Consider the following 22,454-nt stretch of genomic DNA (forward strand, 5'->3'; position numbering starts at 1 on the left):
CTCCCCAACGGAAGTTGGACAAATTTGGTGTAACCGCTAAATACGCCCTCCCATCAACTAAATTCTTTGGGTGTGCCTTCACTGATAAATTATAGCTAGCCAAGTACATCTTCGCTTCAACAATATAACCTTGCTCTGGGGAATTCAGAATCGCCATGAAGTACGCATTGGTAAGAATATCCTGTCGTTTAAATAAATTATTTCCTATGTTGCTTGTCTGCGTACAGTAGCTACTTTAGCTAGTTACGTTTCCAAGCAGCACCTGATAGCCAGTCATAAGGTTGCTTGCTACCTAACTAACTAGTCAGCTAGTTTGCGGTATTTTGTTATTAAACAGAGAGTGGGAACAAAGCACTGCAGCTGTCAGAACTTCTATTCCCTGAACCATTCAAATTTAACTCACATAATTTGTAGATTTGGCGCTGACATTGAACTGATTAAAATATAACTAACTAGTGACTCATGTTGTAAACTTGTGCAAGTGACTCATCTTGCCTAGCTGCCAGCCAAGCAACCAACTGCTGGTACATGTCACCGCAGCCTTTGCCGCAAGCAATGCTTTTTTAACCTTAGAGAATTCCAGATACCATCATAGTTGTCAAATTTTGTCTGACATTGGTTGTATTTAAAAAGAAACTACACTGTCAGTGACAAATGTCACCAGGAAGACTGCTATTTTGTTCATTCTGAGACTATGCCTGACAAAGTGTCTTGAAAAAATGTAACGTATAATAGCAGAAAATATGCAGAATGAAAACAGTTTTACAGTGCCTTAAGTCTTAACACATTGACTTAAACATTTTGTTGTGTTACAACCTGCATTTAAAATGGAGGGGAAATTAGATTTTCGTTCACTGGCCTACACACAATACCCTATAATGTCAAAGTGCAATTGTTTTTTTTTATTTTAAATTTGTACAAATTCATTTAAAAAATGAAATGCTGAAATGTCTTGAGTCAGTAAGTATTCAACCCATTTGTTATGACAAGCTTAAATAAATCCAGGAGTAAAAATCACAAGTTGCATGGACGTGCAATTACAGTGTTTAACATGATTTTTGAATGACAACATCTCTGTACCTCACATTACAAACACTGATTCAACCACAAAGACCAGGGAGATTTTCCAATGCCTTGCAATGAAGGGTATGGTGAAGTTATTCATCACGCTTTGGATGGTGTATCAATACATCCAGTCACCACAAAGATACAGGCATCCTCCCCAATTAAGTTGCTGGAGAGGAAGGAAACCGCTCGGGGATTTCACCATGAGGCCAATGGTGACTTTTTAAAATAGTTACGGAGTTGATTGGCTGTGATAGGAGAACTGAGGATGGGTCAGCAACATTGTAGTTACTCTACAATACTAACCTAAATGGCAGAGGGAAAAGAAGGAAGCCTGTACAGAATGCACCCTGTGTGCAATAAGACACTGAAGTAGAACTGCAAAGAAATGTGGCAAGAAATGAACTCTGTGTCCTGAATACAAAGCTTTATGTTTGAAGCAAATCCAACACATCACTCATGCATTCAAGCATGGTGGTGGCTGCATCATGTTATGGGTATGCTTGTCATTGGAAAGGAATAGGGAGTTTTTTAAGATACAAATAAACGTAATAGATCTAAGCACAGGCAAAATCCTAGAAAACTGGTTCAGTCTGCTTTCAACAGACACTGGGAGACAAATTCACCTTTCAGCAGGACAATAAACTAAACGACAAGGCCAAATATACACTGGAGTTGCTTACCAAGACGACATAGAATGTTCCTAGTTACAGTTTTGACTTGAATCAGCTTAAATCTATGACATGACTTGAAAATGGCTGTCTAGCAATGATTAACAACCAACTTGACAGAGCTTGGAGAATACATTTTTAAAAATGGCAAAAATATTGAACAATCGAGGTGTTCAAGGCTCTTCGAGAAAGACTCACAGCTTTAATTGCTGCCAAAGGGGATTCTAACATGTATTGACTCAAGGGGTTGAATACTTGTCTAATCAAGATATATTAGTGTTTTATTTTACATTACATAGTATGTTGTGTAGATCGTTGACAAAAAATGACAAATCCATTTTAGTCCCACTTTGTGTAACAACAAAATGTGGAAAAAGTCAAGGGTTGTGAATACTTTGAAGGATTTGTGATTGTTATTATTATAACACAAAACCTTCTTTCTCTCTTGTATATAGTCCACGACGGTAGCTGTGACTGCTGGGGTGGTAGTGCTGTCCACTGTGGGCATAATTGTAGCCCTCTATCTAGGCAAGAAGAAGAAGCCTCCAGTCACCTTGCTTGACCCTACTCAAAAATACCACCTAACACTCATCGATAAAGAGGTACTGTGGGCTATTGAAACAGATACTTGTATCAAATTAATTATACATTTTGGTCTGTGCTTCAGAGGCCTGTGCCTAATTCATATATGTACTTCATGGAAATAATTTTTGTCTTAACATTTTACCGAATGTTGGTAGTAGTTGTTCTTCCACACCGACCTGTTCTTCCACACCGGCCTCGACAAAGCATTTCTGTATGGACCTAGCTTTGTGTATGGGAGCATTGTCATGCTGAACAGGAAAGGGCCTTCCCCAAACTGTTGCCACAAAGTTGGAAGCACAGAATTGTCTAGAATGTCATTGTATGCTGTAGCGTTAAGATTTCCCTTCACTGGACCTATTCCTCCTCCACCAAACTTTTCAGTTGGCATTGGGGCAGGTAGAAATCTCCTGGCAATCCGCCAAACCCAGATTTGTCCGTCGGATTGCCAGATGGTGAAGCGTGATTCATCAATCCAAGTAACGTGTTTCCACTGCTCCAGAGTCTGGTGGCGAGCTTTAAGCCACTCCAGCCGATGCTTGGCATTGCGCATGGTGATCTTCAGCACTTCCAGTTGACCGGGTCAGCTGTAGCTGGGTTGAAATTTGACGAACTGACTTGTTGGTAAGGTGGCATCGTATGACAATGCCACATTGAAAGTCACTGAGCTCTTCAGTAAGGCCATTCCACTGCCAATGTTTGTCTATGGAGATCGCATGGCTGTGTGATCCATTTTTATACACCTCTCAGCAACGGATGTGACTGAAATAGCCAAATCCAGTCATTTAAAGGTGTGTCCACATACTTTTGTATATACAGTTGAAGTCAGAAGTTTACATACACTTAGGTTGGACTCATTAAAACTAGTTTTTCAACCACTCCAAAAATGTATTGTTAACAAACTTGTTTTGGCAAGTCGGTTAGGACATCTACTTTGTGCATGACACAAGTCATTTTTCCCAAAATTGTTTACAGACAGATTATTTCACTTATAATTCACTGTATCACAATTCTAGTGGGTCAGCAGTTTACATACACTAAGTTGACTGCACCTTTAAACAGCTTGCATAATTCTAGAAAATGATGTCATGGCTTTAGAAGCTTCTGATAGGCTAATTGATATCAGTTGAGTCAATTGGAGGTGTACCTGTGGATGTATTTCAAGGCCTACCTTCAAACTCAGTGCCTCTTTGCTTGACATCATGGGAATATCAAAAGAAATCAGCCAAGACCTCAGAAAAAAAATGGTAGACCTCCACAAGTCTGGTTTATCCTTGGGAGCAATTTCCAAATGCCTGAAGGTACCACGTTCACCTGTACAAACAATAGTATGCCACGCAGCTTGTCATAACGCTCAGGAAGGAGACACGTTCTTTCTCCTAGAGATTAACTTACTTTGGTGCGAAAAGTGCAAATCAATCCCAGAACAACAGCAAAAGGACCTTGTGAAGATGCTGGAGGAAACTGGTACAAAAGTATTTATATCCACAGTAAAACAAATCCTTAATTGACATAATCTGAAAGGCCGCTCAGCAAGGAAGAGGCCACTGCTCCAAAACCGCCATTAAAAAAGACAGACTATGGTTTGCAACTGCACATGTGGACAAAGAGAGGACATTTCTCCAAAAAGTACAATGGTCTGATGACACATTAGTAGAACCTTTTGGCCATCATGACCATTGTTATGTTTGGAGGAGAAAAGGGGAGGCTTCCAAGCCGAAGAACACCGTCCCGACTGTGAAGTACGGGGTGGCAGCATCATGTTGTGGGGGTGCTTTGCTGCAGGAGTGACTGGTGCACTTCACAAAATAGATGGCATCATGAGGAAGGAAAATGATGTGGATGGAAAATGATGTGGATATATTGAAGCAACATCTCAAGACATTAGTCAGGAAGTTAAAGCTTAGTCGCAAATGGGTCTTCCAAATGGACAATGACCCCAAGCATACTTCCAAAGTTGTGGCAAAATGGCTTAAGAACAACAAAGTAAAGGTATTGGAGTGGCCATCACAAAGCCCTGACCTCAATCCTATAGAAAATGTGTGGGCAGAACTGAAAAAGCATGTGCGAGCAAGGAGGCCTACAAACCTGACTCAGTTACACCAGCTCTGTCAGGAGGAATGGGCCAACATTCACCCAACTTATTGTGGGAAGCTTGTGGAAGGCTACCCAAAACGTTTTACCCAAGTTAAACAAGTTAATGGCAATGCTATCAAATACTAATTGAGTGTATGTTAACCTCTGACCCACTGGGAATGTGATGAAAAAATATAACAGCTGAAATAAATAATTCTCTCTGCTATTATTCTGACATTTCACATTCTTAAAATAAAGTGGTGATCCTAACTGACCTAAGACATTTAATCCTTACTAGGATTAAATGTCAGGAATTGTGAAAAACTGAGTTTAAATGTATTTGGCTAAGGTGTATGTAAACTTCCAACTTCAACTGTATAGTGTATGCATGGCTCTATGGCCTCTTTTCATAGGTGATCAACCATGATACTCGCAGGTTTCGCTTTCGACTTCCCTCAACAGAACATATCCTGGGACTCCCTGTAGGTAAGTCTTCACTTGCACATTGTTCTTTCTGGGTTTTGTCAAGTGACCATTTGATCATTAATGATTATTTTGTAGAATTCAGTTCCATTAATCTAAGTAGTCCTTTATCTCACCAGCATAATAACTAGACTCGCAACGTAATACTTGATTTGCGTTCCTGGAATGCTCTCTACTGTATGAGTCATTTAGCAGAACAATCAGAGGATGAAGCCACACCCAATGACCCTAGCGTTATTTTAAGTCAGTGTTGACTTTGTATTTAACCACCTTATTTGTTTCTTCTAGGGAATCATGTATACCTCTCTGCCCGTATTGACGGCAGCCTGGTAGTCAGACCATATACACCTGTGTCCAGCAACGACGACAAAGGATATGTTGATCTGGTTGTGAAGGTATGTATGGCTTGTCCAAGCAATCCTATATCATATTCTGAATATGTACACACTAGTACTATCAAACCTGGGTCTGTATGTATCAAGCATCTCAGAGTAGTAGTGCTGATATAGGATCAGGTTCCCTTTGTCCATGTAATCTTATTATTTGTGATCTAAAATTAAAAACGGATCCCTAAATCAGCACTCATATTATAAGAATCTTGATACATACAGACCCTTATCTGCAAAGTGTATTTCATGGATAAAATTTCTCCCCAGATCTACTTTAGGAATGTGCACCTCAAGTTTCCTGACGGGGGGAAGATGTCCCAATACCTGGAGAGTTTGCAGCTGGGAGACGTGGTAGACTTCAGAGGACCAGGAGGCCTGCTGGAGTACAAAGGACATGGTACGGTACCTGCTGCCTGGCACACCCTCCCTCTGATATTTACAAAAATGATGTGTCCCAAATGGTACCCTATTTCCTATATAGTGCATTACTTTTTACCAGGGCCCATAAGAATCAGGTGCCATTTGGGACACACCTAGTCTCCAATGGAATGGGTGTTTTTAGATTTGTGTGCTTAAGTGTGGTGTGGCTGGCTGAGACTGATCATGTGTGTACATACTTGTTTTCAACCTTAAGTCTACTGAATAAGTCATTAGTACTTGTGTTATGTGTAATATCTCCAAGTATTCACATTTTGCAACTTTCATGCCCCAAATGCTCCAGAAAAGCACTGCATAAAGAATATAATTGTACTGTATTGCCACTGAAATGTATTATTAGATGATAATGGACACACCCAACAACTGTCTTCCATTTTGGACAAGATAGCTCCCCAAGCACACATTGGAAAAGGAAAGTAATAATTGTGTTGGCTTAGTTGTTGTCTCATTGCTTTCTTCCATTAAATTCAACAGGGCAGTTTGCAGTTCAGACAGACAAAAAGTCTCCTGCTGAGATAAAAGTTGCCACTACTGTGGGTCTGATAGCTGGAGGAACAGGTGAATCTTCTTTTTGCAACCCTGCCCTCTGAACTTAAACACTTAAATGTTGTCTAAGCACAGGTAAATGTAGAGTGCTTTTAGTTCCTGGTGCTGAACTCCCTTCCCTGTCTGTAGGCATCACCCCTATGCTACAGCTGGTGCGCGCCATCATGAAGGACCCCAGTGACAGCACCACCTGCAGCCTGCTGTATGCTAACCAGGTGTGTGGCCGCAGCTCACACTGTTCTCTCCTAAAATACTTTTAATATCATCTCTATAAATAAAGGATAGATAAATGCTTATGACTAGCATCACTGTGGATGTAGCTCATAGGCTTGCTTAGGTTGAGAGATAACACTGAACCAGACACATTTGTTAACTGTGCGTGTGTGTGTATATGTGTTCAGACTGAGAAGGACATCCTGCTGAGGGATGAGCTGGAGGAGGTCCAAGTCCGACACCCAGACCGCTTCAAGCTGTGGTTTACAGTGGACAGGGCACCCGAGGGTATGTGGTTTATGGCATCCCAGATTGGCATCCCAGATTTCAGAAGTCTTAACAAAATGTGTCAATTTGTATTATCGTTTTGAATTAGTATTCATTGTGTTTATTATGCCACAATAGTTTTTCAGACTGCTGAAAAGCTAAACCTGGCGGTCTCCCTGCACAGACATGTAACGTTACCATAGAGCCTATTTGCACCAGAGACTCCAGTAAATGCACCTTATAAATTATTTGCACTGACTACCCACAAATCCAACCCTTACACACACACAGAAGCACCCATTCACACTCAACTCATATACACACACATTCATTGCTGCTGTTCTAATATATACTATTGATTTCACTGCACCTTTCGCTGCAAGTAGCCTAGTGGTTAGTGTTGGGCCAGTAACTGAAAGGTTGCTGGATCGAATCCCCGAGCTGACAAGGTAAGTCTGTCATTCTGCCCCTGAACAAGGCAGTTAACCCGCTGTTTCCCGGTAGGCCATCATTGTAAATAAGAATTTGTTGCCTAGTTAATTTGTTGCCTGACTTGCCTAGTTAAATAAAGGTTACATTTAAAATGTACCAAAAAAACTGCTTTAAACTGTATGTGACAAATACATTCTATTTTATTTGAATCCTTATGCATAGCGGTACTTGTTTGCGATCCCATAATTGAATAAGATTAATTTGTGTGGCTCAGGCTGGGAGTACAGTGAGGGCTTCATCAACGCAGACATGATCCAGGAGCACTTGCCGGCCCCCAGTGACGACACCTTGGTGCTCATGTGCGGTCCGCCCCCCATGATCCAGTTTGCCTGCAACCCTAACCTGGACAAGTTGGCCTACCGGCAGAGTCAGCGCTTTGCCTACTAGTCTCCAGCCTAGGGACTCTCCTCCCAGCCACCCCCGGCCTGGGCATTCTCAATTCAACAAGGACATCAATTCAGCTGGAACTACTGCTTGAGAACCAGCATCTCTTTATAGAATATTCGGTTAAAACTATTGCAGAGTTCCGGGACCTAAACATAAACAATACCGGCACCCAAAATGAGTAACGGCTCCTATTTCAGTCCACTAGAAGCACTGAATCAGTCTACTGCCTAAACCCCCATCTGATAAGTGCAGACATGCCCTCTTATATATCAGGTTGATCATTAAATGCTCACTTGCAACCAAAGTCCTACCTTTGTATTATTGGCCTCCACTAAGCTCTGCCTCCATCCCCTGCTGATGGCTACAATTGATTGGGCCCTGTGTATTTTTAGGTGAGCTGTTGAGGCTTTGATTTATTATTGATGTTCTTACCCTTGCACGTTCTTCCTAAGAACAGGACAGAGAGAACAGACCCTAAAGATAAAGCCACATACTGAACTGAATTACGCCCAGGGGTGCAGTGCTGAATATGAGAAGGCCGCCCAGGCAGCATTGCTTTAAATGCACACATGACAAATGATATGCACTTAAGTATTTCAGCTTCTGCAGAGATGCATTATACTGTATTTTGGCATCTGCTTTGAGTGTTACAAATATATACAGTGCCCTTTGTATTTACTGGGTTGTTGACAATTTTGTTGTTATTTTGGCTCTGTACTCCAGAACTTTGAATTTGAAATGTTACAATGACTATGAGGTTAAAGTGCAGACTGTCAGCTTTAATGTGACTTTTTGCACTTTTTGTACATTGTCCTCTCATTTTAGGGGACCAAAAGTATTGGGACAAATTCACTTGTGTGTATTAAAGTAGTCAAAAGTTTAGTATTTTGTCCAATATTCACAGCAATCGATGATTAAATTAAGCTTGTGACTCTAAACATGTGTTGGAGTCATTTGCTGTTGGTTTTGGTTGTGTTTCAGATTATTTTATGCCCACTAGAAATGAATGGTGAATAATGTATTGTCATTTTGGAGTCTCTTTTATTGTAAATAAGAATGTTTCTAAACATTTCTACGTTAATGTGGATGCTACCATGATTACGGATAGTCTTGAATGAATTGTAAATAATGATGAGTGAGAGACCCCGCCCCATTGCTAACCTCCCCTGTTATTGAAATAGTGAGAGGTCTTGGGGGGGGGGGGGGGGGGGGGTACGATATTTGTATGTCTGTATTTTTCTCACTCATCATTGTTCAAGGTTAATTCAAGATTATCGGTAATCATGGTAGGTTTCCCATTAGCAAATGTGTAAGTGTTCAGTCAGAATGAGTGAGCCCAATCATTAAAGGCGCTTTTTGTATGCCTGTGGCAAATGTTTGATATATTATACTTTCAGAGTTTTATCTGCAATGCACTACTACACGTTGTAAAATGTATTCTGTGTTTATGATGAGAGAGAAACGAACATTTCTGGCAGCATTTCAAATTGCTTCCACTCAGACATGATCCATCCTGTTCTGTTTACGCATTATGCTGATTGATTCCTTAGAAATTATCCCTGGTTGCAAAAAAAGAGTATTGAGGAGGAAAACAATAATTTGTACACCTTCAGTTTGCTGGAACAACGTAGCTCTGGTTGTGGCAGTTGAATGTTGTCGCAAAGAGGAGTCGTCTGCATGGTCCATATGCTGGGACAGAGTGGGAGTTGGAAATGTTCTTCTAATTCCACTGCCTACACTGTTGACAGGGATTAGGGATTACTGAGGATTGGAGATGCTGAATTGCTGTTGGTTTGGGTGTAGGAGTAGCTCTCTCCACAAGGATGCTGGATGCGGATTTATTTTAATTTTATTTAAGCTTTTCTTATGCTGCTAAAATGTGGCGTCGGCAGCTCCGGGCCGAATACAATTTTTAACATTGTAAAGTACAAGTAACGTTCATGTGGGTTCGTGCAGGCACTATTATGGAGGTAATGCGATTCCACTGAATCATTAATAGCAGAAGCACGTGCATGACCTGGGAATAGAACATTACTATTTTTAGCCTATGTTGATTTGATATCATTCATAGGGGGTTAAACCTAAAACATTTTAACCGTTGTACAATTGTAATTTTAACCACTAGATGGAGACGCAGCGTCATTGTTTATGAGGCCCAGTTAAACGTAAACCAGTTGCTTGGCATTAATATAACTTGTAATTTTCATTCGTCGTGCTTCGTGACTGTTCGGAGGTTCGGCTTGTTTTTGTAAGAATCCGGAAGGGATCAGGTTCACGTTTATTTTGCCGTCTGGAGTATAAGGTACGTCTGTTGAATGAACATGTAAACGTTAACTACGACAACGAACAATATTATTGCAGGTGCAGTAATTGCAATAGTCGGGGTGTTTGGTATTGGTTTGATACAGCCAGATGTGCCCAGCTTTCTTTGAATATGCGAACGCTAATTTGCTAGTTCCACTAACCTGCTAGTGCTAGGCAGTTAGCTAGCGTGCGGTAGCTTCGGGCTCAAACTATAATTTACCAGTGTACGTAAGCAATCATGTCAGCCAAATAATAATAAAGGAGTTGGGGGTGTCACGTCGTTATCTTGCTATTTAATTCCATGTTTCTTCTGATACTATTGTGTTGATGTTTTGTTCAAAGCTAGTCGACCAGCTGACAGTCTTGCCAGTTTTGTTTGTTAGCTGCTAGCTAGCAAGCTAATGTTAGCTAACCAACTACCATTTCGTGTCTACCAAGAGCAATTTTGGTCTTGCCATTTTAGCCGAGTAACATATCGTCTAAACTGTTATAAAATGATGATTTAACGAGTTAATATTTTCACGACTGTATAGCTGAGCATGATACAAGACGTTGTTGCTGGTGTTAAAATGTTTGTCAAAGTAATACTGGAAGCTGCACACTCAGTGCTGAATGCAAGAGCAGGCGATTATAATCTCTCTGGGGGAAATATAGATTTACCAAAAATCCACATCAGGTGCTATTGTCACAGGTGAAGTTAGTTGTAATTAGTTAATCGAGTTGTTTCAGTGAAAAGCTACAGTAACTGGCTAGGTAATGTATTTATTTGGCTAATTTAATTGTGATTTATTGAGTCCTCAGTACTGGCCAACTGAGAACTGAAAGTGCCAGGCTTTAGCAGGATACACGGGCAGAGGACAGGTCATCAGGCGGTCTCCCTATGTCAGGCCGAAACGGGTCTGCGAGCGATGCAGACTGTCGGATCTCGGAGGACTGCCGGTCCCCGGATGTAGAGCTGATGGAGTTGGGACCCCTGCTGGAGGAGGCGGGCCGGCAGGCAGGGGGGAAAGGCATGATGTCGGAGGTGAGCGTGGGGGAGACAAAGTTATCTTTCCAAATGGCACCCTATTCTCTACACAGTGCTCTAAGATGGATCCGTTTCCCATGGGCCCTCGTGAAAAGTAGTGCCCTATATATGGAATAGGGGGTAATTTGGTATGAAGCCTGACTCAACTGCTCTACTCACCTAACTAAATCACCTTCCACTTTCTCTTTGCAGGGGGCCTCAGTTCTGCCTGATGATGATGAGGATGATGATGACGAAGAGGTGGAAGAGGTCCTGACGCTGCCCCTCCAGGCTCACCACGCCATGGAGAAGATGGAGGAGTTTGTGCACAAAGTAGGCATCATTGGGCTGTTCCAGAAGCCAGGATCATTAAGCTAGCCAGCTAACTTTCATAACCAGCCAAATATATCTCTTGATTTCCTGATTCATTTAGAAAGCTAAACTTGAATATGGGTTGTTGAGTCAATTATACCATGCCCATTTCAAGTCTATATTTCTTGAAAAGATTACGTTATTTCAGAAATTCTGGTACAGTTACCTGGCTAACTCATTGATCCTGCTTTCTGGAACAGCCCCCATGGCTGCTCTGTCTTAAGTTCATACAGAGAGAATAAGACTGGTGAGATGAACAAGACATTCATGGTAGCCTATACCCCTGTGTTTCAGGTGTGGAAGGGTAGTTGGAGGGTAATCCCTTTTCACGTCCTGCCGGAGTGGCTGAAGGACAACGACTATCTCCTGCATGGACACCGGCCCCCAATGCCCTCCTTCCGCGCCTGCTTTGGAAGCATCTTCAGGATCCATACAGAAACAGGCAACATCTGGACCCACCTTCTGGGTGAGTGAGTGTGTGAGATGCACTACATGGCCAAAAGTATGTGGACACCTCTTCAAATTAGTGGTTTCAGGCTATTTTATAAAATTTGGTACACCGCCATGTAATCTCCATAGACAAACATTGACAGTAGAATGGCCCATACTGAAGAGCTCAGTGACTTTCAATGTGGAACCATCATAGGATGCTACCTTTCCAACAAGATAGTTTGTCAAATTTCTGCCCTGCAAGAGCTGTGGAAACGTCTAGGAGCAACAACAGCTCAGCCGCGAAGTGGTAGGCCACACAAGCTCACAGAACGGGACCGCTGAGTGCTGAAGTTCATAAAAATCGTCTGTCTTCGGTTGAAACACTCACTACAGACTTCCAAACTGCCTCTGGAAGCAATGTCAGCACAAAAACTGTTCGCCAGGAGCTTCATAAAATGAGTTTCCATGGTCGAGCAGCCGCACACAAGCCTAAGATCACAAGCGCAATGCCTAGCGTTGGCTGGAGTGTTGTAGAGCTCTCCGCCATTGGACTCTGGAGTAGTGGAAATCTTAACGCTACAGCAAGACAATGACATTCTAGATGATTCTGTGCTTCCAACTTTGTGGCAACAGTTTGCGGAAGGCCCTTTCCTGTTTCAGCATGACAATGCCCTGGTGCACAAAGCGAGGTCTATACAGAAAAGGATTGTCGAGATCGGTGTGGAAGAACTTGACTGGCCTGCGCAGAGTCCTGACCTCAACCCCATCGAACACCTTTGGATGAATGCGAGCCGGGCCTCATCACCCAACCTCACTAATGCTGTTGTGGCTGAATGGAAGCAACCCCCCCCCAACAATGTTCCAACACCTAGTGGAAATCCTTCCCATAAGAGTGGAGGCTGTTATGGAAGCAAAGGGGGGTCAAACTCCATATTATTGGCCTTGAATTTGGAATGAGATGATCGACGAGCAGGTGTCCACATACATTTGGCCAATCCTCACATTAACCTTATATTAACCTTATATTAACGCTTATAAAGTTGCTGTGCAGGTCAAGTACATGTTCCTGACAGCAAGGGCACATTCAGTAGAAGTTCAGCGTGCTGCTTTTACACGATGTATGTATAGTGCCGTCACTTATCCATACTATATTAGAGGTCGACCGATTATGATTTTTCAACGCCGATACCGATTATTGGAGGACAAAAAAAGCCGATACCGATTAATCGGCAGATTAAAAACTTTTTTTTTTAAATGTATTTGTAATAATGACAATTACAACAATTCTGAATTAACACTTATTTTAACTTAATATAATACATAATAAAAATCAATTTAGCCTCAAATAAATAATGAAACATGTTCAATTTGGTTTAAATAATGCAAAAACAAAGTGTTGGAGAAGAAAGTAAAAGTGCAATATGTGCCATGTAAAAAAAGCGACCGTTTGAGTTCCTTGCTCAGAACATGAGAACACATGAAAGCTGGTGGTTCCTTTTTTAACATGATTCTTCAATATTCCCAGGTAAGAAGTTTTAGGTTGTAGTTATTATAGGACTATTTCTCTCTATACCATTTGTATTTCATATACCTTTGACTATTGGATGTTCTTATAGGCACTTTAGTATTGCCAGTGTAACAGTATAGCTTCCGTCCCTCTCCTCGCTCCTACCTGGGCTCGAACCAGGAACACATCGACAACAGCCACCCTCGAAGCAGTGTTACCCATGCAGAGCAAGGGGAACAACTACTCCAAGTCTCAGAGCGAGTGACGTTTGAAACGCTATTAGCGCGCACCCCGCTAACTAGCTAGCCATATCACATCGTTACACCAGCCTAGTCTCTGGAGTTGATAGGCTTGAATTCATAAACAGAAGAGCAGCTGCCAAAACGCACGAACGTGCTGTTTGAATGAATGCTTATGAGCCTGCTGGTGCCCACCATCGCTCAGGTCGACTGCTCTATCAAATCATAGACTTAATTATAACATAATAACACACACAAATACGAGCCATAGGTCATTAATATGGTCGAATCCGGAAACTATCATCTCAAACAAAACATGTATTTTTTCAGTGAAATACGGAAGGAACCGTTCCGTATTTTATGTAACGGGTGGCATCCATCAGTCTAAATATTCCTGTTACATCGCACAACCTTCAATGTTATGTCATAATTACGTAAAATTCTGGCAAATTAGTTCACAATGAGCCAGGCTGCCCAGACTGTTGCATATACCCTGACTCTGTGTGCAATGAACGCAAGAGAAGTGACAATTTCACCTGGTTAATATTGCCTGCTAACCTGGATTTCTTTTAGCTAAATATGCAGGTTTAAAAATATATACTTCTGTGTATTGATTTTAAGAAAGGCATTGGTGTTTATGGTTAGGTACACGTTGGAGCAACGACAGTCCTTTTTCGCGAATGCGCACTGCATCGATTAGATGCAACGCAGGACACGCTAGATAAACTAATATCATCAACCATGTGTAGTTATAACTAGTGATTATGATTGATTAACTTTAATGCTAGCTAGCAACTTACCTGGGCTTCTTACTACATTCGCGTAATAGGTGGGCTCCTCGTGAGGCAGGTGGTTAGAGCGTTGGACTAGTTAACCGTAAGGTTGCAAGATTGAATCCCTGAGCTGACAAGGTAAAAATCTGTTGTTCTGCCCCTGAGCAAGGCAGTTAACACACCGTTCCTAGGCCGTCATTGAAAATAAGAATGTATTCTTAATTAACTGACTTGCCTAGTTAAATAAAGATGAAATAAAGGTGTAAAACATTTTTTTTGCTAAATCGACATCCAAAATGACCGATTTCCGATTGTTATGAAAACTTGAAATCGGCCTTAATTAATCGGCCATTCCGATTAATCGGTCGACCTCTATACTATATAGTGAAGTATTGTGCCTCCTCTACACATAACATTTCCATATACAATGGCCTTGATTGTGCCCCCCACTTTATGCAGTATGCCCCATAGAGATCCTGTTCTTTCGCTAATGTTAATTTGTTATGATATGCCCTATATGATTACTGATCCACTAATGATGGCCTCACCTCTCCAACCCCCAGGGCTGATCCTGTTTATTTGTCTGGGCACGTACACCATTCTGCGGCCCAACATGTACTTCATGGCACCTCTGCAGGAGAAGGTGGTGTTTGGGATGTTCTTTCTGGGCGCGGTGCTCTGCCTCAGCTTCTCCTGGCTCTTTCATACCGTCTACTGCCACTCTGAGAAAGTGTCTCGCACCTTCTCCAAGTAAGGCCGCATGGAACTTTTGTTTGTTTTCTGAATAGCACTACTGTGTTTCTGAGAGGAAATGTGATGTTTCAGTTCAGAAATTGTCTTGTGTTCGAGTGTCATCCAAATGGATCTGCGTCATTCCTCATCTAACCTTCACGTTGTTGTTTGTCTCCCCTTAGGCTTGACTACTCAGGTATCGCCCTGCTGATCATGGGTTCCTTCGTGCCCTGGCTCTACTACTCGTTTTACTGTTCCCCACAGCCACGCCTCATCTACCTCACCATCGTCTGTGTGCTGGGCATCGCCGCCATCGTAGTGGCCCAGTGGGAGCGCTTTTCCACGCCCGCGCACCGGCCCACCCGAGCAGGTGCTGCACCACATATTAACCAGCCTGTCAGAGAGTGAACTGTGACGTAGCTACAGAGCAAGGACATGCATGTAAATGTATTAATTCAACATGCATGTTTATAGTACAATCATTTTTTCAACTAGAGTATCTGACATAGGCTTTGAAGAAGTACCTGCAAATAGGCTACCAGTGCATTATAATGTGGGGAGTTCAAAAAAATTGAACGATCTACCAAATCTCATTTTAAAATGTTTTACTTCTTGTCAATATCATTTACCTGATAAGACATGGAAGGGGGGGGGGGGGGTGCTAACATATGATGGGTTGCTGGGCAAGAAAATATTGAAGACCCCCGTCCTATACTACGAATGCTCCAGCCCAGTGCTTCCATCAACCAACCTTTCCACTCAATGTCTCCCACAGGAGTCTTCATGGGCCTGGGACTGAGCGGCATCGTCCCCACAGTGCACTTCACCATCGAGGAGGGCTTTGTCAAGGCCACCACTGTGGGACAGATGGGCTGGTTCTACCTGATGGGCGCCATGTACATCACTGGCGCCGGACTGTACGCCGCCAGGATCCCTGAGCGCTACTTCCCCGGCAAATGTGACATCTGGGTAAGACAGGCACTTTTTTTCTCTTCCATTTGGGATGTAAACACAGGCTTGTAGCTAGCTCCTGAACTAACCCTATGTCCTCATTTATATAAGGATAATGTTATTGTCATTTATCAGATGTTTTTGTGTGATGGGACTTACGTTCTCACATGTTCTGTAGGCATATGCGGCCCATGCAGTAATCAAACTCCTAGATCTTTAGGTATGCAAACGCCATGCTCCAACCAGAGGAGCCTTTGGAGATACTCTGGCTGCGTCCCAATGCACTAAATGGAGAATTATGGTGCCATTTGGTACGCTGCCTCTGACCTCTCTCTCTCTCTCTCTCTCTCTCTCTCTCTCTCTCTGTCTCTCCTCAGTTCCACTCCCACCAGATCTTCCATGTCCTGGTGGTTGCGGCAGCCTTCATCCACTTCTACGGCGTCACCAACTTGCAGGAGTTCCGCTACGGCCTGGAGGGAGGCTGCACTGACGACACCCTTCTCTGAGAGCAGCCCAGCTGTGGCCCCCTCAGCCATTTCCTGGTCGATGCCCCTCCCTCCCCCGCCTCCCTACCCTATAAAGTGCTGCTGGAACACGCCATGGTCCCCCGTAGCTCCTTCTCTCCACTCTTCTTCTCCTCCCCTAATTTGCTCATGTCATACTTGGTTTTCTGGTGGTGGTTCGCTGCTTGGGCTCCTTTCTCCCCATTAAAGTATCTTTAGCCAGTGAACTAAATGAAGGGGCATCCCGCCGATGCGGCACCACTTTTTTAAAAATCAAAATGAAGCTCTAGGCTTGACTTTAGCTCATTAAGAACAACAGGGGATTTTTGACCAGATTGATTACATGTTTCCTTGAAGGAAGGGAACCTCAAAGTCATAGAGATATCGTAATGGTGTCTTTCTTGGCCTACAGAGCTGCCTACATCAAGTTGTAGGCGGCTTGTGTGATAAAATGGGTCCGGGTTGGGGTCAATACATTCCATATTTATTCTGTCAATACAAGGAATTATTTGAAATTCAATTCATGAATTGAACATTGAAAAGTCCTGATTGAAAACAATGGGCAATTCCAACAATTCATTATGGGCATTTGATTCTGTTGATTTAACTTTTTTTTTAAACAGTCAACCCCAACCCAGGTATGGGTTATGGAGCTGGAAGGCAAACAATTTAAATTACTTTCTTACAAGACATGGTGCTTGGTACCCTTACCCCTCATGTCCCTTTACAATTGAACACAATCTTGTATGATTGATAGCTGGTATGAAACTAACCTTGCAACGCACAATGGGCAAATCTGGGAATAGGTTAACTCTTTCTCTTCTCATCTTGAGTTTCTTTTTAAGGCTATATTTCAGAACTCTTAAGGTCAAATTATTGCACCTTAAAGGTATGTTATTACCGTTTAAACTTTAAGTCATTGCATAGGGTCCACCGTGTAGTGTGTATGAATAATAATTTAGTATTCCTGTGCCTTATATGCAAACCTCACCGGCCACGTTGCGTGCCGCGAGCGTTGCAAAATAAATGTACAAATACATGTTGTTCACACCGCTCGCGTGAATGAGCGCCTGCGTAGCCCAGCTCTAAAATAGAACTTGGTTCTATTGAGAAGCGCCAGATGCTGCAAGTCCCCTCCTTATTGGATATCAGGAAGATAAAAAGGGAAACCTACTTAGTTTCTAGTTCTGTGGATTAATGGTCGGGGTAGAGAAACGCACAACTGCGTCTGTTGTGATTGCATCAAATGTGGATGGACAAAATCAGCATACGCACGCGTGTGGCCGGTGTAGTCCGCATGTTAGGCCAATGGAAATAGTTTTTCAATAGATGGGCCAATATTGCAGTCAAGTGAACTTCATTAGGATCTCCAGATATGATAGGGTCCTTTATTTTTTCCCCCTTATATCAATTCACTATTAAACTTTTGACCTCCAATAGTTCTCAAACTGCTATTTATGAAGACCTTTTTTTTTAAGCTGACTTTGTGGCTTTATTACAAAGACTAAGCAATCTATGTATTCTTGACTTTGTGTTATATCCTGTGTAGACAAGTTCATGGATCATACATTTCTCTGAAATGTAAACACATAATAAATATTTATTAATGGGAACCAAACTGAGTCATGCATTTTCTGTCTGATATCGTGATATTGCACTACTTTTCACATACATGAACATTGTTTTCAATATTTGTTTAGCCATTTGAGTTACTAATGCTGCTTCAATGTAGTACATTTCTTTGGCGTGTTAATAGACTGACCTTATTAATGCCTCATGTCTGTCCACATCTATACTAGTCATAATTTATCAGGGGTGTTGCATATAATTGAATCCCTCTTACTCCAGTACATTCGGAAAGTATTCGGACCCCTTGACGTTTTCAACATTGTTACGTTACAACTTTATTCTGAAATGGATTCAATTGTTTTTCCCCTCTACACACACCCCATAATGACAAAGCAAAAACAGGTTTTTTTGAAAAGTATTCAAAATAAAAAACACCATACTTACACAAGTATTCAGACCCTTTGCTATGAGACAAAATTGAGCTCAGGTGCATCCTGTTCCCATTGATTGTTCTTGATGTTTCTACAACTTAATTGGAATCCACCTGTGGTAAATGTAATTGATTGGACATGATTTGGAAAGGCACACCCTTGACATATGGCCCATCCAGTTTAACAGGATTTTTGATAGTTACAATCTCATCCATAGAATTTGCTTTCTGAGAACAAAAGGCATTGGGGACGTTTGAGTGGTAAGGCTAAAGCAACCGACTGACGACATTTGAGGAGTGAAGTCAAGGGAGGTTCAACCACAGAACAATGAGCCAGATATTTCACTGGAAGTATAAATGTGAAGCATCTGGCTGGCCTTTCCACTCACTACCAAATATGGTAATGAGATGGATTTTGGCTGACATTCTGCAAATTTTCTCATTAAACATTTGATCAGTATTCTGTTTCCAAAACTAGAATTGGTAACAATAGGATCTCACTAGCTCAAGCTTGTCTCTGCCCACCTTTTTGCTTGTTCTTCCCTCTATGATTAATTTGCTCTCATTGGAAACGACAGGCTCCGGTCTATCTTGGGTTAGTTATACAAATCTCTGGCTGATCCTTCCTGATGACCTGGTTGGAGTCATGTCCAACCGGTTCATCAGGAGGGATCAGCCAATCATGATGAAGAAAATTGACTACTTCAACATGGAGATTGCCTCAATGGAGCTGCCACTCTGTGACAGAACTATATATATATATATATTTTTTTTTCTTTTTCATTTTAAAATGCTAATTGATGATTAGAAAACCCTTTTGCAATGATGTTAGCACAGCTGAAAACTGTTTGTGCTGATTATAGAAGCAATAAAACTGGCCTTCTTTAGACAAGTTGAGTATCTGGAGCATCAGCATTTGTGGGTTTGATTCTAGGCTCAAAATGGCCAGAAACAAAGCACTTTCTTCTGAATCTTGACAATCTATTCTAGTTCTGAGAAATGAATGCTATTCCATGAGAGAAATTGGCAAGAAACTGAAGAGCTCGTACAACGCTGTGTACTACTCCCTTCACAGAACAGCTGGCTCTAACCAGAATATAAAGAGGAGTGGGAGGCCCCGGTGCACAACTGAGCAAGAGGACAAGTACATTAGAGTATCTAGTTTGAGAAACAGACGCCTCACAAGTCCTCAACTGGCAGCTTCATTAAATATTACCCACAAAACAAGTCTCAACGTCAACAGTAAAGAGGAGACTCCGGGATGCTGGCCTTCTAGGCAGAGTTGCAACGAAAAAGCCATATATCAGACTGTCCAATAAAAAGAAAATATTAAGATAGGCAAAAGAACGAAGACACTGGACAATGGAAGAATGGAAAAAAGTGTTGACAGACGAAGGCTGTAATTGCTGAAAATTGAGAATTCTTTGACAAAAGCATTGTTTGAAGGGCACTATTATTTCAATTAAAAATCAATATTTATAACCTTGTCAACGTCTTGACTGTATTTCCTATTCATTTTGCAACTAATTTCATGTATGTTTTCATGGAAAACAAGGACATTTCTGAGGTACCCCAAACTTTTGAATGGTAGTGTGTGTGTGTGTGTGTATAACTGCAGGATGAAGTTGGTGAGAAGTTGGTGAAAAGTAACTGCAGAAACTTGCAGTCAAAACTTCATGACCTTTGATCACATGTATTTTCATGCGGTTGACATGTAGCCTCAAGAAAGGAAATGAATGTCTTATTTGCTACGTGAGGTTTATTCGATCTAAAATAAGTTTCGCAATTGTTTAAATTGTTTCGGGTGTACTGATATAAGCAAGACACTTGACAACCTTGCGACTTAGAGAAAAAATTATATATATCGGAGTCTCGAGATGTCTATGCATATTCATGACATGAGGCTACTCGCATAGCATCTCTCTCCATTGAATACAGGCGGTTGACGTCAACAACCCTCATGGAATATTCAAAATAGGATTACAATGATGTGATGTATCCACCAATCCAAAGAAAGGATAGGCGGGAGCTAGACAGCCGCGGTGCCACTTTGTGGACAACGACAATTGTTAGGGCGGAGAGACATGTACACTATATATACACAAAAGTATGTGGACACACCTTCAAATTAGTGGATTTGGTTATTTCAGCCACACCCACTGCTGACAGGTGTATAAAATCGAGCACACCGCCATGCAATCTGCATAGACAAACCTTGACAGTAGAATGGCATTACTGAAGTGCTCAGCTCAGTAACTTTCAATGTGGCACCATCAAAGGATGCCACCTTACCAACAAGTCAATTCGTCAAATTTCTGCCCTGTTAGAGCTTCCCCGGTCAACTATAAGTGCTGTTACTGTGAAGTGAAAACATCTTGGAGCAACAACTGCTCAGCCGCGAATTGGAAGGCCACAAAAGCTCACAGAATGGGAGAGCTGAGTAGAGCATAAAAAAAATGTCTACCCCCGGTTGCAACGCTCACTTCCGAGTTCCAAACTGCAAGCTTCATGAAATGGGTTTCCATGGCAGAGTAGCCATGGAAAGAGTCGGCCGGAGTGGTGTAAAGCTCGCCACCATTGGACTATGGAGCAGCGGAAGCGCATTTTCTGGAGTGGAGTGATGAATCAGGCTACTGGCACTTTCCTCTGACGTGCACAAAGCGAAGTCCATATGTAACTGATGTGAAATGGCTAGCTAGTTAGTGGGGTGGGCGCTAATAGCGTTTCAATCGGTGACGTCACTTGCTCGGAGACCTTGAAGTAGTTGTTCCCCTTGCTCTGCAATGGCTTTTGTGGAGCGATGGGTAACGATGCTTCGAGCGTGGCTGTTGTCAATGTGTGCAAATGGTCCCTGGTTCGGGGCGAGGAGTGGCACGGAAGCTATACTGTTACACATACAGAAATGGTTTGTTGAGATCAGTGTGGAAGAACTTGACTGGCCTGCACAGAGCCCTGACCTCAACCCCTTTGGGATGAATTGGAACGCCGCCTGCGAGCCGGGCCTAATCGCCCAACATCAGTGCCCGACCTCACTAAAGCTCTTGTGGCTGAATGGAAGCAAGTCCTTGCAGCAATGTTCCAACTTCCAGTGGAAAGCCTTCCCAGAAGAGTGGAGGCTGTTTTAGTAGCAAAGGGGGGACCAACTCCATATCAATGTCCATGCTTTTGGAAAGAGATTTTCGACAATAATGTGTCCACATTCTTTTGGTCATGTAGTGTATCTGGTCAGTATATCCATCCTCTTTGGGTATAGGTCCTTGCTTCTGTATCTTTTTTTTCTTCAATGAGGTTTAACAACAATTGGCATCCAATAAATGTTGCATTACCCGCCACCTACTAGACTGGAGTACAACTCCCTTATAATTTGCTTGAAAAAATAAATAAACAAATACCATCTAACACAACACTCACAAAAAAATAAAGTAACAAAAAAATAACATCACCCTACTCCACTATTTAAATCTATTTAGTCCTACTTCAGGCCAACAACCTGAAAGGATGAGACACCACCACTTAACACCCTGTAACTCCCTGTAAGTCTCGCAAATACCTCTCTGCAGCTGCCACCACAACCTCCATTTTCTGCGACTAAATGTCCATCCCTAAAGTACAGTTGATAACCATTGCTATAAATGCTAAAAATCAAATCTTACTGAAACATATATAATTTGTTGGCCTCTGTACTGTACTGGTACAGATCTACTACTCACACCACTCTTCTCAGGATTCCCCCCCTTCATCCTCTACATTCTTCACCGCCTCACCATATGAAAACGTTTGCACTACTCTAACCTTGGAAACCTCAACCTGCCTCTCTCGCACGGGACCTGTCTGTCTTCCGTAAACAAGCGCTTTAGTATGGAGATATGGCCGTGTGGGAACACTAACGAACGATTTATTGCAGTATCAGCCACATTCTGGCATCTTATATATTGTTGACCTCACTCTAACGAATTGGTCAACTGTGTGGATATGATTATTACTGTCACAAGGGTCTGTCTGTTTTGATCTTATCCAAAGTAAATAC

At 42.1% G+C, this 22,454-nt stretch overlaps 2 protein-coding genes across 5 annotated transcripts; both read left to right on the forward strand.

The window, feature by feature from the left end:
* Positions 1-14: 14 nt before the first annotated feature.
* Positions 15-8,578, forward strand: LOC110494182 (NADH-cytochrome b5 reductase 1). 2 transcript variants are annotated; one of them, XM_021569004.2, is made up of 9 exons: positions 15-170; positions 2,192-2,338; positions 4,808-4,880; positions 5,166-5,272; positions 5,534-5,663; positions 6,179-6,262; positions 6,380-6,465; positions 6,652-6,751; positions 7,437-8,578. In XM_021569004.2, the coding sequence occupies exons 1-9, from the start codon at positions 156-158 to the stop codon at positions 7,607-7,609; spliced, it is 915 nt and encodes a 304-aa protein (XP_021424679.1). In that variant the 5' UTR covers positions 15-155; the 3' UTR covers positions 7,610-8,578. The 2 variants fall into 2 exon arrangements, with proteins under 2 accessions (XP_021424679.1, XP_036806150.1); XM_036950255.1 differs by lacking the exon at positions 2,192-2,338 and having other exon boundaries at positions 16-170.
* Positions 8,579-9,185: 607 nt separating this feature from the next.
* Positions 9,186-18,041, forward strand: adipor1a (adiponectin receptor 1a). Of its 3 annotated transcripts, none has more exons than XM_021567443.2 (8): positions 9,186-9,911; positions 10,708-10,937; positions 11,133-11,252; positions 11,586-11,757; positions 14,806-14,992; positions 15,157-15,344; positions 15,750-15,943; positions 16,303-18,041. In XM_021567443.2, the coding sequence occupies exons 2-8, from the start codon at positions 10,794-10,796 to the stop codon at positions 16,429-16,431; spliced, it is 1,134 nt and encodes a 377-aa protein (XP_021423118.2). In that variant the 5' UTR covers positions 9,186-9,911; positions 10,708-10,793; the 3' UTR covers positions 16,432-18,041.
* Positions 18,042-22,454: the final 4,413 nt, after the last annotated feature.

Source organism: Oncorhynchus mykiss, chromosome 17 (genome assembly GCF_013265735.2).
Source record: "Oncorhynchus mykiss isolate Arlee chromosome 17, USDA_OmykA_1.1, whole genome shotgun sequence".
Classification (NCBI taxonomy): domain Eukaryota; kingdom Metazoa; phylum Chordata; class Actinopteri; order Salmoniformes; family Salmonidae; genus Oncorhynchus; species Oncorhynchus mykiss.

Excerpts from the sequence above, each read along its gene's own strand:
- LOC110494182 (XM_021569004.2), top strand. Across the intron at positions 6,466-6,651 it reads GCCTGCTGTATGCTAACCAG|ACTGAGAAGGACATCCTGCT; the intron begins GTGTGTGGCCGC and ends ATATGTGTTCAG. Across the intron at positions 6,752-7,436 it reads AGTGGACAGGGCACCCGAGG|GCTGGGAGTACAGTGAGGGC; the intron begins GTATGTGGTTTA and ends TGTGTGGCTCAG.
- adipor1a (XM_021567443.2), top strand. The coding sequence starts at position 10,794 with ATGTCAGGCCGAAACGGGTCTGCGAGCGATGCAGACTGTCGGATCTCG. Across the intron at positions 11,758-14,805 it reads CATCTGGACCCACCTTCTGG|GGCTGATCCTGTTTATTTGT; the intron begins GTGAGTGAGTGT and ends TCCAACCCCCAG. Across the intron at positions 14,993-15,156 it reads GTGTCTCGCACCTTCTCCAA|GCTTGACTACTCAGGTATCG; the intron begins GTAAGGCCGCAT and ends GTCTCCCCTTAG.